This window comes from Aethalodelphis obliquidens, unplaced genomic scaffold, assembly GCF_003676395.1.
Source record: "Aethalodelphis obliquidens isolate GAN/ISIS:26980383/991018 unplaced genomic scaffold, ASM367639v1 scaffold9, whole genome shotgun sequence".
Lineage (NCBI taxonomy): Eukaryota > Metazoa > Chordata > Mammalia > Artiodactyla > Delphinidae > Aethalodelphis > Aethalodelphis obliquidens.
In genome coordinates this window covers 48,394,245-48,411,728 of record NW_020837953.1, presented here as the reverse complement: position 1 = coordinate 48,411,728, position 17,484 = coordinate 48,394,245, and the positions used below count along the sequence as shown (strand labels likewise).

The 17,484-nt window shown below is 57.6% G+C and overlaps 1 protein-coding gene across 1 annotated transcript in view; it reads right to left on the bottom strand.

The window, feature by feature from the left end:
* ACOT7 (acyl-CoA thioesterase 7) overlaps positions 1–17,484 on the bottom strand; it is a 90,691-nt gene that overhangs the window by 54,082 nt on the left and 19,125 nt on the right. The window contains exons 3-5 of the mRNA XM_027110367.1: positions 11,453–11,609; positions 7,447–7,538; positions 2,040–2,154 (exon numbers count right to left, since the gene is read on the bottom strand). Of these exons, the coding sequence (XP_026966168.1) occupies positions 2,040–2,154; positions 7,447–7,538; positions 11,453–11,609 (364 nt within the window). The remainder of the gene's footprint in view (positions 1–2,039; positions 2,155–7,446; positions 7,539–11,452; positions 11,610–17,484) is intronic.

Genomic DNA, 17,484 nt, shown 5'->3' with positions numbered 1-17,484 from the left:
CCTCCCCACGTTTGTGGGTAACACAGGACGACCTCATCTTGAGGTCCTTAACTTGATTCCACCTGCAAAGGCCCCTTCTGCGAATAAGGTCACAGTCACAGGGCCCAGGGGCTGGGCGAGGACCTGTCTTCCAGGGTGAGGAGTGCTGCCTTTGGCCCGCTCCAGCCTCTCTCCCAGGAACGCGCCCGGCACCGAGTCTGTGCCTTTCCCGAGGCCTCTCGGCCCCTCGGCGTCCCTCTGCAGTCCTCCGTGCCTTTGCCTGACCTGCCTCCTGAAAGCAGAGGCTGGGCCTGAGGTTGCTGCCTGATGGTGGCATGTGTCCCAGCGCCTGGATACACTTGAGTCATCACAAGAGCCCGCAGGCCTGTGGACTACCGTCTATTTACATTTTATTGTTAAAAGATACAACTTTATCAGGTTTCATCAGAACAGCAACATTTTATTATACCAATAGGTTTTTCTTTTCTTCCTTTTTTTTTTTGGTGTTTGTTGAAAATGCAGAACAGTGGACTTCCCTGGTGGCACAGTGGTTAAGAATCTACCTGCCAATGCAGGGGACATGGGTTCAAGCCCTGGTCCGGGAAGGTCCCACACGCCACGGAGCCACTAAGCCCGTGCACCACAACTACTGAGCCTGCGCTCTAGAGCCCACGAGCCACAACTACTGAGCCCGCGTGCCACAACTACTGAAGCCCACACGCCTAGAACCCGTGCTCCGCAACAAGACAAGCCACCGCAGTGAGAAGCCCGCGCACGACGACAAAGAGTAAGCCCCCGCTGGCCGCAACTAGAGAAAGCCCGCATGCATCAGCGAAGACCCAATGCAGCCAAAAATAAATAAATAAAATAAATAAAAAAGCAGAACAGTAAGGACACCAACCTCCAGTGCCCTGGCCTTCACTGTGGGCAGGTGAGGGTGGCACTCAGGAAGGATGAGCATGAGGGGAGCCCTACACAAGCCGCACAGACACTGCCAGAGGTGTCAAGCGCACCCCCGATAAACGACAGAATCCGAAACCCAGAAAGTCCTGTCCTAGTCTGCACGCCTGCGAGGTGTTCACCAGTCCCGACCCCCTACACCCACCCTGATGCCAAAGGTGGGCTGCAGCCAGGAAGGCAGGCGGGCGGGCCGGCGGAGCTTTCTCCAGCCCCTGCACTAGAGCTCACCGCGCTCCTCCTTAGCGGCAAGCGGGCAGAGCCCAGGGCACATGGAGCAGCAGAGGGACGCCCTGGGGCCAGTGCTCAGACGGCAGTCCAGGACCAGATCAGGAGCCACAGCACCCGCGCGCAGGGCCCCTGAGGAGTCGCTCCGGGACCCAACATGGAACGTGGACACTCATCACAGGAGCCCGGCCAACATGGGGAGGTTGAGGGCGTGCAGCCCGCTCTCCACACGGTAAGACGTGGTCACTGTGTGTGCAGAGGAGGGTGATGTGCGTCACCAGGCCCCAAGCCCCCAGGCCCAGCCCTGCACGGTGTTCTGGCAGGGACTCGGGAAGCCTCCCTCACCTGTTTGGACTGTGGAGGCGTGTCCTGTTAAAGCCGACAGCCCGGACTTACAGGCACAAGGATGAAGACTGGAAGGCAGCAGCCCCGGGCGCTCAGAGTCTGTCTAACTTGAGGCCGCGTCTGGGCGGCGGGCCGGGGAACAACAATGTGGGAAATGCTGCTGCCCTTCTGTCTTTTTCATGAGCTGGAAATCCCGTCCAGAACACACTCTCAGGCGAACTTGGGGGACAAATTCTCCGTGGCCAGGCGTGCGTCCCTCTGCCTGGGCAGCAGGGCCTCTCCCCACGGGGGCCTCCAGGTCAGCACTCTACGGGAGCAGACGCACCGAGGCGTGCGGGGTTGTCCCCCCATCCCCATGGTCGGCTGTGCGACTGGGAAGGGGCTTGCAAGGTGCAGGGCCAAGGGGACAGTGCTCCCGGGACCCCAGGGCCTGTCCCAGGAGACAGCACCAGGGGACGCACCGGCCCAGGAAGAGGACGCTCGTGAAGTGGCTGCGCTGCCTCGGCCCCGGCCCACACCCCAGCTCCTACCTGGGTTCAGGACGGGCTGGATGACGTCCCCGTTCCGCCACGTGGTCTCCATGCGCTCCAGCTTCTGGGCCTCGTAGCGCTTGCGGCCCTCCTCCTCCTGCCCCTGCCGGGAGTACTGCGGGGGGCACGGGAGAGGGTCAGGTCCAGGCCCCAGGCTCGGCTGCTGTGCGCGCTGCCTTTCTGTTACTGGAACTGTCTATTCTTTCTCTGATAGTATATGTTTAATATAAATAACGAAAACACAGAGAAGGGGAAAATATCATGTATTCTTCCCCCTGCAAGAGTGCCTGGGTCAAATGTTTGCGTTACGTCCTCCCTAGAATTATTTTCATGCCCGGGTATAAATAAAAGGTACTGCCATGCTGTATGTGAAGTTCAAAGTCATGGTATTTCCTCCTCTCCCTGTATCCTCCTACCATAATTTATGTGATGGATCCGTCATATCTGGGCCTTTAGTTTGCTCCCAATTTTTGACCATTAAAACAATATCAGGGACTTCCCTGGTGGCACAGTCGTTAAGAATCCGCCTGCTAATGCAGGGGACACGGGTTTGAGCCCTGGTCCGGGAAGATCCCACACGCTGCGGAGCAACTAAGCCCGTGCGCCACAACTACTGAGTCTGCGCTCTAGAGCCCGCGAGCCACAACTACTGAGCCTGCGTGTTGCAACTACTGAAGCCCACGCACCTAGAGCCCGTGCTTTGCAACAAGACAAGCCACCGCAATGAGAAGCCCGCGCAACGCAATGAAGAGTAGCCCCCGCTCGCCGCAACTAGAGAAAGCCCGTGTGCAGCAACGAAGACCCAATGCAGCCAAAAATAAATACATAAATAAATGTATATAAAAAAAAAAATCATACTGACAATCTCAGCCACTTACCATGTTATACCTACCCCATTCCTTCCTGGGATTCTTTCCTGGACATAGAACTACAGAGTCAGGGAGCCCCAGGAAGGCTGCACCCCCTCTCCCACAAACAGGGAGAGGAGGGAACAGGTCCCCGTGTGCCCCTAACACTGGGCAGCCTCACTCTGCTGACTCCTGGCCAGCTGACACTCACCAAAGCTAAAACAGCCCCCCTGACGCTTTCCTAATGGATCACAGGGGTTCTGACCCAAGAAGTTAAAAATAAAGGTGACAATCAAGGTTGGCACAATGGAGAATGTCAGGCCCTCTGGTGCCCACCGTCCTGGGGCCCAGTGTAGGGAACACCCCCTACCCTGGGATCCATCAGACAGGCCCGGGGTCCACAGGCCCCCTGACCGGCCTCACCCTCCCTGCTGACCCCTGCCTAGCCGCTCTCCTTCTGATGGGCTCTGACTGCTGCCCTTCCATCCATTCTACCTGCATCTCCTGCTGAGCCTGCGGAATAGCCGCCAGGCTCAGGGCCCCGTGTGCTCCTCTCTGCCCCCTGCAATTTCAGACCTTCTTCCAAAAGCCGCTTTTAAACATCTTGCTTTTCCCGCTCGTGGCTCTGCTCCAAAACTGCCCAGGTCTGAACACATTCCGTGGCTTAATTACCATTATCTTGGGCTTGCGACCCCGTCTCTAAAGGAGGCTGTGAAAGGAGCTGAGTGGTTTGTTCAAAAGAAACAAAGCATGGTGAGTATTCAAGTCGCCGTGGATAAAGCCTCTTCCTCCATAAACAGATGGTTCCCCCACGTCCCACCACACAGAGCAATGCCTCTAAGTGTAGAGTTTGTGCTGTGCCTTTCTAGTAAAACTCAAGGATGTCTTACGTGTCCTCAAGAAGTGCCTTTTTAAGAGACTTTTGAAAAACGAGCCAACCTCCACAGTCTAATAAATCCTCGTGTCCAGCACACTCCTCAGACCTCTGCAGTCACACGGGGACCGATGAGGGCCCCGGTCCTGACACGGGCGACGAGGACCAAGAAAACACAGCCTGTTCACAAACAAACGCCTCCTGCTGGCTTTAAATCTGGGGACAACATCATGGGAACATCCTGATGATGGGCTGGCACTCAACTCTCACCCCCACGGACTCATCAAACTCAGCTGTTTTGAAGCAGGAGACAGCTAAGCTCAAACGTCCAAGGCAACAGTCAGTGCGAGCCTTTTAACTCAAGCTCATGTTTAGACACCGATAAAAACCAGTGTCCACTCTCCAATGGCCCCCAGCCTCTCGGGGGCCACAGCTGTCCCCGGCCACCGCAGGGGTCTCTTTTTCCATCACAGGGCCACTGAGGTCACTGTTCCCTGGGGCAAGAGGTGGAGCAAAGTGACAAAGTCCTCACTGAGTGACACTGCCGGGGGGGGAGGTGGGCTTCCCCCAGGGAGACGCACACATGTGGTCGGTCTACACACGCACATGTATGTGTGACAGCGGGTGTGTGTGTGTGTGTGAGATGCGTGTTCTGTGTGTGAGATATCTATGTATGTGTACGTGTGAGATATACGTATGATCAACCTGTGTGTAATATATGTGCATGTGTGAGACGTAAGATACACACGTAGACAGAGAGACGTAAGTGTTCTTAATAAATGACTGCTACCTGTGAAGGGTCGGCAGGGGGATGCTGCCAGGACATAAGGAAGTCGGATGGTCGAGCTACCAGCACCTGAGCATAAATGCCCACGAGAGCCAGACCCGAGCTTTCCAGGACCCGATATCGCATGACTCAGCTGCGCCGTGCCAATGAAAAGAGCAGAGTGAAACATTTCAAATGAAATGATGAAACGAAAATAGTTCAAATCATCTGAAGGCTTATACGTGGGCCTAGCATGTGTGGGGGGAAGAAAGTGCAAATAAACATTAGCAATGGCTGCAGCTGGGAGCCGTGTGGCTTCTCCCATCTGGAGCTCTCTCTGCACCCGATGGGAGGCTTCCGACACTCGCCTCTAACACGGGCAGAGTGGATATTTATGTCTTATCAAACTCGGCTAAACAAAGGGAATGGGAAAGCTACCGGGGTCTCCGCCAGAAGGTGGGAGGGAGGGCAGGGGATGAGAGGGGTGATACAGAGAGCTGCCCTGTCCCTGCAGGGACAGCGGAGACTGACACTGCCCACCCGCCCCTCCTCACTCCCCGCCACTGGCTAAAAACCCACTGGTTCTCAGCACTCAGGCCCCCGAGAAGCCAGAAGGAAACAAAAGCTAATGTGTTTGGCCCAGGAATCTCCCTTCAGCAGCAACCCCTTAAGATCCACCATGTGGTGCTGAAACCAGAGATATGGCCTGCTAGAGATTTCTAAACTGTGTAGCATCTGAAAATTAGATCAGTTAAATAATGTGCCTGAGTGTTTACATGTGATGTGGCTAATTTAACACCAAGTGCTTAGTGGGAAAGATGAAAGCAGGGGTTAGCATGCTTGTAATCTCTAAAGGGAACCGTCACTGCGCCTCAGACTCACGCCTGCTTCTTGGGTTTGAAAACCCCTCAGTCAGTGCTGCTTGAAAATGATGCAATTTCCATCTTGCCAGCAGCAGAGAGGAGAGCACCTCCAGGAAGAATGGGGGCGGGGTGGGGGGAACACAGAGAGACAGAGACGGAGAGAGAGCTGGAGAGAGAGACAGAGAGAGAGAGAGACAGCGGTGGGCTGGACTGAAGGCCAATGTTCTGGGTTGAACGGTGTCCTGTCAAAATTCCTGTCCACGTGGGACCTGCGCATGTGACCTTTTTGAGAACTAGGGTCTGTGCAGGTGTAATTAGTTAAGACACGTGCACACGCACACACACAGACAGACACACACACACACACACACACACACACACACACACACACACACACGGGAACTCAGCCAGATGACAAGAGAAGCAGAGGTTAGAGTGATGCCCCCACAAGCCAAGGAATGCCTGCAGCCCCCAGGAGCTGGAAGAGGAAGGAAGGATCCCCTGCACAGCCTCCAGTGGGAGCCCAGCCCTGCCCATGCCTTGATTGTGGACTTCTGGCCTCAGAACTGGGAGAGAATGAACTCGGTTGTTGAAGCTCCCCAGACTGTGTCACAGCAGCCCCAGAAAACTCAAACAGGTGGGAAGCGTGGGAACCATCCGGCTCACACCCTGGCCCTGAGCGCCCCTCTCTCCTCACACGTGGAGGGACAGGTGCCACCGATGCTGGCCTGGTGCTCCTGGCACTACCGCCCTGCCCTCAGGGTACCAAACCCTGGACCACCAACCTGATGCAGACCAAGGTCTAAGCACACTTCCTGTTCTGCATGGAGAGAGCTCCTGCTACCAAGATTCTTTTTTAAAGTCTAGACTAAACGGCAGCTGGAGCCCAGCAGCTGGTCACCCCCCAGGAAAACGCCCCGCCGGAGCCTGGACTGCGTCCATAGAGGCCCAGGCAGGGTCCCAGGTCAGATGTGAGCTGGCACAGGGAGAGGGCAGGGAACGCCCCCGGGCTGACATCCGCAGCAGCACAACGAGCAAGCCCCCCATCACCCCAAGTGACCCAGGCCCACAGGAAGGTGCGCAGTGGGGGAGACGGGGTGGGAAGGGCTTGCAGTGGGGGGGAGGGGACAGGGACCGTTCCTCCGTGTGCTCTATACCAGGGGTCCCCAACCCCCTGTTAGGAGCCAGGCCGCGCAGCAGGTGAGCGGCGGGTGAGCGAGTGAAGCTTCATCTGCCGCCCCCCATTGCTCACGTTACCGCCTGAGCTATCCATCCATCCCCCCTTCCACGGAAAAACTGTCTACCACGAAACAGTCCCTGGTGCCAAAAAGGCTGGGGACCTTTTACTGCTCTCTACAGCTCCTAACTGTCTGGTTCCCAGTTTTATTATTCTTAAAAGTTTCTTCTACAGATGTCTCGACCACAGAAAAATGCTCCCTGAGGGCAGACACTGCTAAGCCAGGCCCCGGCCCTCTGAGAACGGCCCTCCCTCACAGGGGTTAGAGCAGAGCACCAGGGCTCCGGGGAGAGCCGCTCAGGGGTGTCCTCGGGACATCCTGGGCCAGGGGAGCCACACGAGGAGGACTGGGGTGCCGTTAGGGAAGGAGCTAAATCCCTCTATCAGCCCAATGTGCCCCCTCCAAACGCCTGCCCCCCGAGCCTGCCTGCAGCGGGGACCCCGGGAGTGAACATGGCCAAGTCTCTTCGCCCAGAGATGCCACTGTCCACAGCAAAACCAAAATGAGAGGAACCAAGGCAGGAAGCAGACACGGCAGGGGGAGAGAGCGGGGCTGAAGCAGAGACATCCCAGCCTGTGCCCCCAGGACTGGATGCCCGGCACAGCCCCGTCACCCGCCTTCCCTCCGGCCAGGCTCCTCTGGGAGGGGTGTCCGCGGGGCCCAGGCCAGCCCCCACTGGCATTCCCAGCATGAAGGATCCCAGGAGGGACGCCCCTTCCCATTGAGCCTCCTGCTGCAGCCCAGCCCTGCCCGATGCTGCTCTCCTAGGACCTGGGCCCCTGCCTCCCACCCGGGAGAAGTGGGAGGGGCCTCCTTACCACCACCGGAGGCACCTCCAGGACCTTGTCCACGTTCTTCAGCGACAGGGGCACATACCACAGGGTGGCCTTATTGGTCAGCTTTTTGGTACCTTCAGAGAAGACAAACACGTGAGTGATGGCTGGGAGCCAGCAGGGCGCCGGGCACAGGGCAGGCAGGGCCGATGCCACCTCTGGCCCCCACCCCCAAGGCCTTCTTCAGCCGTGAGGTGCACGTGTGGGCACAGACCGGGGAGAGGCATGGCCTCCAGCCTGCCCCCACCCTGAGGCTGCTGGAAAGACTGCAGGTCACCCGGTCTAAGCCTGGGGGGCCTGGGCCTGTCGGCTTTCTAGCACTTTCTAACTCGGAAGGCCCACGTCTGGAGGGCACCGACTCCAGACAGGCCTCCCGGGAGCCTCCGGAGGGAGAGGGAGGGAAGGGCTGCGGGGAGGGGCAGACTGGCCACCAAGAAGAGCTCCGGCTGGACAGGAAGCAGCTCATGGACCTGAGGCGGAGGGGCGGTGGAGGCAGAGCCCACCCAGGCAGCGGGGCCACAGCCCAGAGCACAGCCATGGGGTCGGCTCATCACAGCTCTGCCCCCGCGGCCCCTCCCTTCCCCAGGGCCACCTCCTTCCAGGTGGGAGGCGCCACACCAGACACTTTTGCTGCTGGTGACTCAGCGCTCCAATGCAGAAGCTTCCAAATGGGGGCTGAGAGAGGGCGGTGGGCTGCTGGCTTCTGCTCTGGGCTGAAGGACAGGAAACAGAACCTTCTTTGGGGCTCTGAGCCCAGCCTCAGGGCAGAGTGGTGCCGTCAGGGCGGGAGGCCTGTCTAGGCTGAAAACCATGGGCCAAAGGAGCCTGCAGATCACTTGGTCCACACCCCTCACTTGTACAGGAGGAGCTTGAAGCCCAGAGAGGTCAAGGGGATTGCCTAGGCTCACACAGCAACTCGACGCCATTCTGAGTACAGACCCGGACTTCCCAGGTCCCAGTAATTTCAGAGAAGTGTTTTCAAGGAGGCCTTTTAGAGTTGCCTCTTCAACATGGACGATTCCCAATGTGGTGGCGATCAGGAGAACTGCAGGACAGAGAGAGGAAGTGGAGAAGCAAGGAGCAGCCCGGGGGCGGGGGGCTTGCCCTGAAGTCCCCCTCAGTAACTCACTTCCTACCAGTTCCTTCTGACCTGCCTTCCCAAGGCGAACCTGGGCCTTCAGTTTCCTCCCCTTAAACGTAGCCCCGAGGACCAAGCCAAGCCCTGGCGGGTCAATTAGAAAGAGGGTGAGGCCCCTGGCGCCCAGGCCTGCTCCTCATGCCAGGATGTCCACCGCTCTGCCCGGGCTCCACGGCACCACCAGGACCACAGGCAAATAACACGGAAAAATATCTTCACTGCACTTTGACAGAGTGAATCTGACAACCTGCTTTGGGGAATAAAGATTTCCTGTTTGACTCAGCTAGAGCCAGCCTGACAAGCTGGTTTCCATGGAAACCCCAAGTGGCCCTCCTCCAGACCCAAATGAACACCGTGGAGCAAATAAGGCAAAACACGCTAATTGTACTTTATCATTTAATAAAACCATCAAAAGACAAGTGCAGTGCTAGAAACATCTACTCTGAAATCTTGAGAGCTCCCAGCTCTTTTCTGGAGGGATTCGCAGCAATCACGTCCCAGTTAGCTTAATATTGTGACAGTTGCCGGAGATGAATGAGCAAAGGTTTGCTGGTTGTCTGCCTGGGCGCATGCTCGCCCGGCTGCCTCACGGCAGGCGGCAAGGCCCCGAGCGGGGGGGGACGCACAGAACGGGGGCTCTGCCCCCTGGGGTCTCAAAACACGGAGACGGCACACGAACAGCTTCAGGGTTCAGCCTGGTTGCCTGTCTGTCCGCCCAGCCCGGTCTCCCCACCTGTCCGAGTCCACCCGCCCACCTGGCCCGTGTTCAACAGAGCACCTGCTGGGCGGCCCTGCCCCGGACCAGGCGGCCACGTGGCCTGCCCTCGTAGGGCTCCCATCCTCGTGGACGCGCGGGCAGAGATGCATCAAGACAGGAAGGCCTCAAGACACAGGGTCCCAGAGTAAGAGACTCACACAGATCCAAACATGGAAAGACGGAGAGAGTTTGAGAGACGCACAGACACGGTGCTGAGACCCAGAGAGGGGCACCCGGATGTGAGAGTAAGGGAGGGGGCGCCCGGCCCTTCAGCAGGGGCTCCAGGGCAAGGCGGGCAAGGTGACTGAGACGTGTAGAGAAGGCACAGCCCCAGGGCTCCAGGTCTCGCCGTCCCCATCCTGTGATCCGGCCCTGGGGTCTTCCCGGGGCCTCGCCCCCCGCACCCCATCTCGAAAGGCTGGGCAATGCTGGCCGGCGCCCCTGTGCTCTGAGCTTGGTCCCTCTCACGAGCACAACGCCCGGCCCGCTGTCCCGAGAGCCCGTGCTCCTCAGTCACTTCTCTCCTTCTCGGGGCAGCTCAGGCTCTGCGTGTCCATCCTTCAGGGTCAGGGCGGCTGGGGACACTGGCGGGTGCGGAGCATCCTGACTGCGGGGCGGGGGCTGTCATCTTGCCACCACAGCTCTGGGCAAGCGCTGCCTGCCTCCTGCCCGCTCCTGCCCCCAGAGGGGGGATCCCGCAGAAAGTGGGCTGGGGCACGTCCTTGTAGACAGGCCCGCTTCCCCTCAGCGCAGAGGCCCAAATCTTCCTGACTCATCCACTCCTTCATTCATTCACTCATCAGTGACTGAGTCCGCGGCTGTCGTGAGCCAACGGGAAAGCACGGCCCTTTCCCCTCTTGTGTCAGCAGCAGGGAGGCTCAACCCCCAGCACAGCCCAGGAGAGCAGGGCTGGGTCACGTGGAGGGGGGAGGGGGGGATGGGGGATGGAGGGAGGGGCCCACCCCCGCCCTGCCCTGGGCCTCCTCCCAGTGGGCTGCCAGCCCCAACGTGGGGAGTCAGGGCCAGAGGACCCCTTTCTGTGCCACAGCCCGAGACCAGCATCCAAGGTCCCTTAGATGCCAGAGCTTTCTGCCAAAGACCGGGCTCAGGCCACAGACGCAGGACATGGGGCACAAGCCCACTGACCGCTCCCCACCCCCGCCCCAGGCCGTGGCTCGGCTTAGTCGTTCCCTGTGCAGTGGCTGGGCCTGCTGCGGTCACCGCAATGCTCCAGATGAATAACTGAGCTCCTGGCCCGTGTTGGGGAGAAGCCTGGAGCCCGTTAAAGATCTCTGAGCACAGCGCTCTGCAGGCAGCCACGGCTGAGGAGAGGGCATCGGGAGGAGGGACAAGGACCCAGGCAGCTCCTTCCTCTAGAATGAGCACGGACTCTCCTCTGGGTGCGACAGCGGGTGGCCTGGGACGAAGCAGTGGGCAGTGAGGGGCCCAAGGGGCCTGCCTGCCTCAGCATCTCCGTTATAAAAAGCAGTGACTGTGAACCGAAGCCACACTCCCCTGCAGTGCCCAGTGGGAGGGTGAGAAGGGGTTTCCATGGTTACCACTCCGAGGAAGAGAATATTCAGATCAAAGCAGAGTCAAAGGTTCGCCCAGGGAGCTCCAGCCTAGGCCTGCCTTGAGGGGCCCAGGGGAGCAGAGCAGAAGCCAGGGCAGCGCCTTCCAAGGGGCAGCAGCTTCCAAGGGGTAGCAGCTCCACCGTGCAGGGAAGGGCAAGGTGGGGGCTGGGGAGACGGCAGGGGGGCCGGAGGGCGGCACGCGCCCTCCCAGCCCGTTCCCACCCTTCTGCCCGGACCAGCTGGCCGCCAGGCCCCTTCCTCCCCAGGAAGGCAGGGGGGCCGTACCCTGGGCTCGTTGCCTAACTCGCCTGCGCCCCCGTTTCCCCGTCTGCAAACGAAGCGAGGACGGCAGAAGCCCCTGCTCACAGGTGGAGGCGGAAATGCAGGGAGGTCACCCAAAGACAGTGTCAGGGCCATCCAGGGGCAGTCAGCCCTCAATGGACGTGGGCTGCGGCTGCTGCCTTATTTCTACTGTCACCGTTGCTCCCAACCCCGCAGGCGGGCTCAGCAAGAGGAAGTTACCTGTGAGGATGTTTTCGGACATCACGTGGACCTGGACCTCCACTGAATGCTTGGAGGTGTAGGTGATCTCTGCACTGACGTGGGCCACCTCGCCGATGCACATGGGCGACAGGAAGTCCGTGCGCTCCACCTGGGCCAGGGCGGCCACACAGCACTCCTGCAAAGACCAGAGGCGGGTCAGCCTCCCACGAGGCCCCACCCTGGACACGCTCCCCCAAAACGGCCCTTGGTTTTTTCCCCACTGTTAAAGTAACGCAAGTTATTGCCACCACACACTCCTACGTGCAAAACCAGGAGATGAGGCACTGCCCGAGGGCAACCCGGCAAAGCAGTTGATACAGGCGATTCTGAGTGGTGGGGTTCCAAGCAGCCTGTTTCTTTTTTCTGACTTTTCTACAAAAGATACGTATCACTTGTATAATGAAACGTGGAAAAAGGCATACATACTTATTATGGAAAATTTGCGAAGTACAGAAAAGGAGGCAGAGGAGGGAAGATCCCTCCTCCCATCCAGAGATAACCATGGTTTCTATTTTGGGATCTTTCTTTCCAGGCTTTTTGCCCCAAGAACAGGGGTTTTACTGGTTCACTTGTTTGGCTGTCTGGCTCCTTGTTTTGCAGTTTTAGTCATAGATAGTTGTCACTTACAGTCATGTATAGTTGTCACATATAGCCTTACGTAGTTGTGCAAGCACTAAATGTACACTTTCACAATCTGCTTTTTTCACTCAACAGGAGGAAAAATAACCTGCCCGTGTTGTGACAAGCTCTTAGAAATCACAGTTCTTCTTTTTAAATGTTATTTATCCTTCAAATAGGCAACCCATTCTCATGACTCAAAATTCAAAAGGAACAAAAGAGTATATGTCCCCGGCCACCCAGGACCCCTGGGTAACTGGATGGACGCAGCCAGTCAGCACATGCACGTGGGGTCCAGTGGGATCCACTTGGGAGCTCACATTCTATGAAAGTGAGGCACTTACTTCCTCATTTCTTTTCTTGACACTTTCTACGACTTCCACTTCACGATACTCCATTGCAAAGATATTTCTTAACGGCCAAATAAAATATTCTTCCATTGTTAGATTTGTATCAACCTCAGTTGTCTCTTATTATAAATAACCCTGTGATGAGGGTCCTTTTAGTTAAGTCATTTTCAGTATTGGGGATTGTTTCCAGGGTGGAAGGGACAAACATTTCGGTAGGTGTTCCCAAAGTGCTTCTCAGAAGGGCAGAGTGCTTGACGTGGCCCCAGCACTCCCGCACCAGCACTGAAAATCAGCTTTTTTTTACGTTTAGTTTTTATTGAGGTAACATTGGCTTATATCATCGTGTAAGTTTCCTGTGTAACAACGTTGTATTTCTACTGTATACCCTACAGCGTGCTCACCACCAAAAGTATAGTTTCCATCCATCACTAGACAGTCGATTCCTTTACCCATTTTGCCCCTGGGCCACTCCCCCACCCCCCTCTGCTAACCACTGCCTTGTTCTATCTATGCATTTTTGGTTTGTTCATTTATATTCTTTTATATTCTACCTATGAACAAAACCATCAGGTATTTGTTTTTCTCCATCTGACTTATTTCACTTAGCATCATTCCCTCAAGGACCACCCATGTAGTCACAAATGGCAAGATTTCATCTTTTTTTTTTACCTCTGAGTAACATTCCATTGTGTGTGTGTGTGTGTGTGTGTGTGTGTGTGTGTGTGTGTATACCATAATTTATTTATCCACGCATCCATCAATGGGCCCTTAGGTTGCTCCATGTCTTGGCTGCTGTAAATAACGCTGCCATGAACACAGGGTGCAGATACCACTTGGTATTAGCGTTTTCATTTTCTTTGGATACATACTCAGAAGTGGAATAGCTGGATCATATGGCAACTTTATTTTTAGTTTTTGAGGAACCTCCAGGCTGTTTTCCACAGTGGCCGCACCAGTTTACATTCCCACCAACAGTGCATGAGGTCCCCTTTTTCTCCACATCTTCACCAACACTGGTTATCTGTTGTCTTTTTGATAACAGCCACTCTGGCAGGTGTGAGGGGAGATCTCACTGTGGTTCCGATCTGCATTTCCCGGATGATTAGTGATGTTGAGCATCTTTTCATGTGCCTGTTGGCCATCTGTATGTCTTCTTTGGAAAAATGTCTATTCAGTTCCTCTGCCCATCTTTTAATCGGGTTGTTTATTTTTTGTTGTTGAGTTGTATTAATTCTTCATATGTTATGGAATCAGCTTCCTTTTCATCCATGCTAACCGAATGACACAAAAGACCATCTTACGTGTGAGCCACAGGACCGTGGATCTTCACTGCCAAACACGGCACCGGCACTTTTTGGACTTTCCACCAGAAACCAATCAGGGTTTTTAGGACACTGGACAGCATGGGTACCCCTGGGCTGGGTGGGGAGCAGGGAGCAGATGGGCCCACTCTCGAGGGCCTGTCGGTGCCGTGCCAGCGCTGGACTTCACTTTTCCAGCTGGTCCCCACAGCACCCCTTCTGCAGGGGTTGGAGATATTAAGCTTGTAGGTGAGTCAGTTCAAGCTCTGGCATGTCTGCACTCTTCCCACCGGCCACCTGCCACTACCTGTGGCACCAAAGCACAGCTCTCCCACCTGCGCGAGAACTCACCTGACACCTGGCAAACATGCAAATTCCCTGACCCGCCCCAAACCCACAGAACCTGCCTCTTTGGAGGGACGCCTGGGGACCTCCATCTTCACCCCTTCCCCCGAGATCCTCAGACACACGGGGGTCCTCTGATGGTTTCTGTTCCTATAAATGTCCTGGAATCAGCTCTCAACGCAGCAGAGCACAAGCTGAGCAGGCAAGTGCAGCTTGTGGCGTCCCCCCTCTGACTTGCCGGGGCCCTGTCCCCCCACCCCCGCCCCACACAGACATGTCACCCCTGACGCTAAAACAATGCGAGGGAATTGCTGGGCGTCACCCCGAGTACATTTGTGTGGCTACAGCGCCACCCACTGGCAGAAATCTGGAAAGGCAAGTGCGAAGTGGGGGGGGCAAGAATGCGGGGCCAGCCTCTAGGCCACTTCTGGAACTATCCAAGCTCCGCCTGCAAGACCCAAAACGAAATAAAGCAGCTGTCTTTGTTGAAGGGTGGCTAAACTATGGGATGGATATGTCCGCACACAGGTAACACTCTTATACGTTAATATTTTAAATGGAAATGCAGCTCGTTTCTTCTGCCTTTAAACATCTGAGCCTTAGATGGACCCCAGCCTTTTTAAGGCTACAGAGGCATTCCTTCACTTGTGGTGGCATCTGTGGAGCCAGGCCCTGCACTCGGTGCCTGCCCCTGGCCTGGGGTCTGGTTGGGGGACGGATGACAGATAGGCACGTGGCAGGTGCTCCGAAGAGGGCAGCGTGAGGTGTGGGGGGTGGGAAGTGGGGTTCAGGTGCCGATGTGGGAGGGGCAGCTGCAGGTGAGGGGCTGCGACCTGGATGCTGAGGTGTCAGGCAGGAGAAGGTGTGGGGTGCAGACACCCCAGGCAGAGGGGAGGGCAGGGCGACCCCGGGGGAGCTGGAGGCTGCTGCTGAATCCATGTCCAGCTGGGTGTGGACGGCACAGGCTGGGACCCAGGCAGCTCCAACTTGACTGGGAGCTGCCGTTTCCCGAGACCTAGCGGGCCACCCCAGGCACTCCATAAAGACCTGTGTGACCCAGAAATTCAAAACACAGGCTGACAAATGTTTATTCAGTGTGAGCGTCTCCAAGCTGTAGGTGTCTGTGGCTCCCAGCGGCTCAGACACACCCGTAAGTCCCTGCTTCGGGGCGTAAACTAGGAGGAGCGGCCCCGACCCGGGAAGCAGCCGTGAGGGTCTGATCAGCATCTAGCCCAAGAAGCACCCCCTGCCATGCTCCCGAAGGCAGCCTGAGCTGCACTGCCCATTGGGCAGAGATGCCTGGAAAACCACGGGCCTGGGCTCCTGAGGGCCACGGGGCTTTGAGCCGGGACAGCAGCTTCAGAAGCAGAGCCAGAGGAAACAGGTCTGCGCCCTGGACTCAAATCCCAGCTCCGGCACTAGCTCTTGACCTGGTCTCTCTGCACAATACAGACAATAAATGGTACCAGTGACTGCCGCCAGGACTCAAGCGGATGCTGTGTGGAGAGGCGGGGCGGGCTGCCCTGCTCTCACAGAAACGTAGGGCTCGAGGTCCAGAAAGGTTAACTCCCACTGCCCTTGTTACGTGAGCTGCACCTGCCCCCTCACCCACCCAGGCCCTCGGCTGATGCCCACTCAGAGGATGCAGCTCTGTGACCTTTGGGAGCCACAGGACTCTTCCGGGCCTCCGCTTCCTCACCTGCAAAGTGGGCTTAAGGAGATTGCCCAGGTAAGGAAGGTCAAGCACGCAGTGTGGCCACTGGGGCATCGTAAGTGTGCATTAAACAGAAGCTCTCCGCAGACAACTACTCCAGACACACAGCTAATGGGAGCCCACTGCGTTCCAGACCTTGGCCTAGATGCTAAGGGAATCCAGCAGGGAAGTGACAGGCAAAAGTCCTTGCCCTGGTGGGGCTTACATTCTCGTGGGGGAAGCAGCCCAGAGCTAAATGAGCAAAACGCAGCGTGCCAGGAGGGACAGTGCTGTGGGCAAGAGCTGGGAGCAGTGAGGGAGCCGGTTGTCGGGGACGTGGAGATCGTATTTACGCAGAGACTGGAAGGAAGGGGGAGCCACGTGGGTCTCTGGGGGAAGAGCGGTCCAGGCAGGGGAAAGGGCCAGTGCAAAGGCCTTGGGGCAGGAATGCTGGCGTGGCCCAGGGGCGTGACGAGGGGAGGGAGTAGGAGCCGTGCCCTGACTTCACACAGGACGGGTTTCTCTGGCTGCTGCTGGACAGCAGACCAGGGGCAGGGAGGCCTGTTAGGAAGCTGTTAGGCAATCTGGGCAGGAAGCGGCAGTGGCTCGGCCCAGATGGCGGTGGGGCTGGTGTGCAGTGTTCGGACCTGGAACTATCCACAAGGTGAAGCCGATGGGACTGGATGCCAGGGTCCATGGGTGGGAGGAAGAGGGGGTCAACGGAGGCTCCAGAGGCCATTTACTGAGCAGAGGGAGGCCGTGGGAGAAGCAGCCTGGGAGCAGGCCCCGAGTGTGTTTTGGGGCCCACCCAGGTCGAGGGCGGATTAAGCATCCAGGGGGAGCCAGCCAAGAGGCACCAGCTGGACAGAGGACCTCGGGGCTGTGTCGTGGTACTAGAGCCACAGGCTGGATGAGGCCACCAAGGGAGTGTGGGTGGCAGTGCTCCCGGCGCACCCAGAGCCCCAGCAGAGCCACGCAGAGGCCAGCCTCAGCCCCCCGGAGCTGCCTGGGGCTCACGCCCCCTTCCTGAGCCTGGGATTCCAGATCGCTATCTTGGGGCCACCAGCCCAGAGGCATCTCCCGGCCAACAGGCCAGACCTGCACCCCAGGCTCACTCTGGGGAAGGAGTGAGAACGAACAAGTCTCGGGCAAGTATCCAAGCTCTCTGGACCTCAGCTTCCTCATCTGTGCAGTGGGGATGATACAATGACCACCTCGACCTCTAAGGGGTGTCGTGAGGACGACGCAAGCTAAACGCTACAGAGCTTTGCACAACCCTAGGTGCCACTGAACTCTGGCGGTTGCCAGGGCATTGCCACCCGCTCGGCCTCCCTCCCTCCCCAGTCCGGGGGCTCTTCCTTCCCAGCGACCAGCCTCTCTTGCCAGGCCTGGCTGGGACCCTCACCGTCTCCCTCTCGGAGGGTCTACCAGGGGTCCGGCCCCCACCTCAGCCCCTGCCCTTCGGGCTCAGGCCTGTCCTCGCAGCCACCAGAGGGCGCTCTCTGAACGTGGCCGGGTTTGCCCCAGAACTTCAAGGGTGAACTCTTAGCAGGCGGGAGAGCCCCTTCCTCACGCCCAACCCACTCTCACTCCTCCCCAGGCGAAGGCCCCCAGGCCCACGTCCACCCACACACTCACCCCGGCTCGGTTCATTCTACACACGGGCAGTGCTGCACACGCATGCACACACGCACAGTCTGCGCG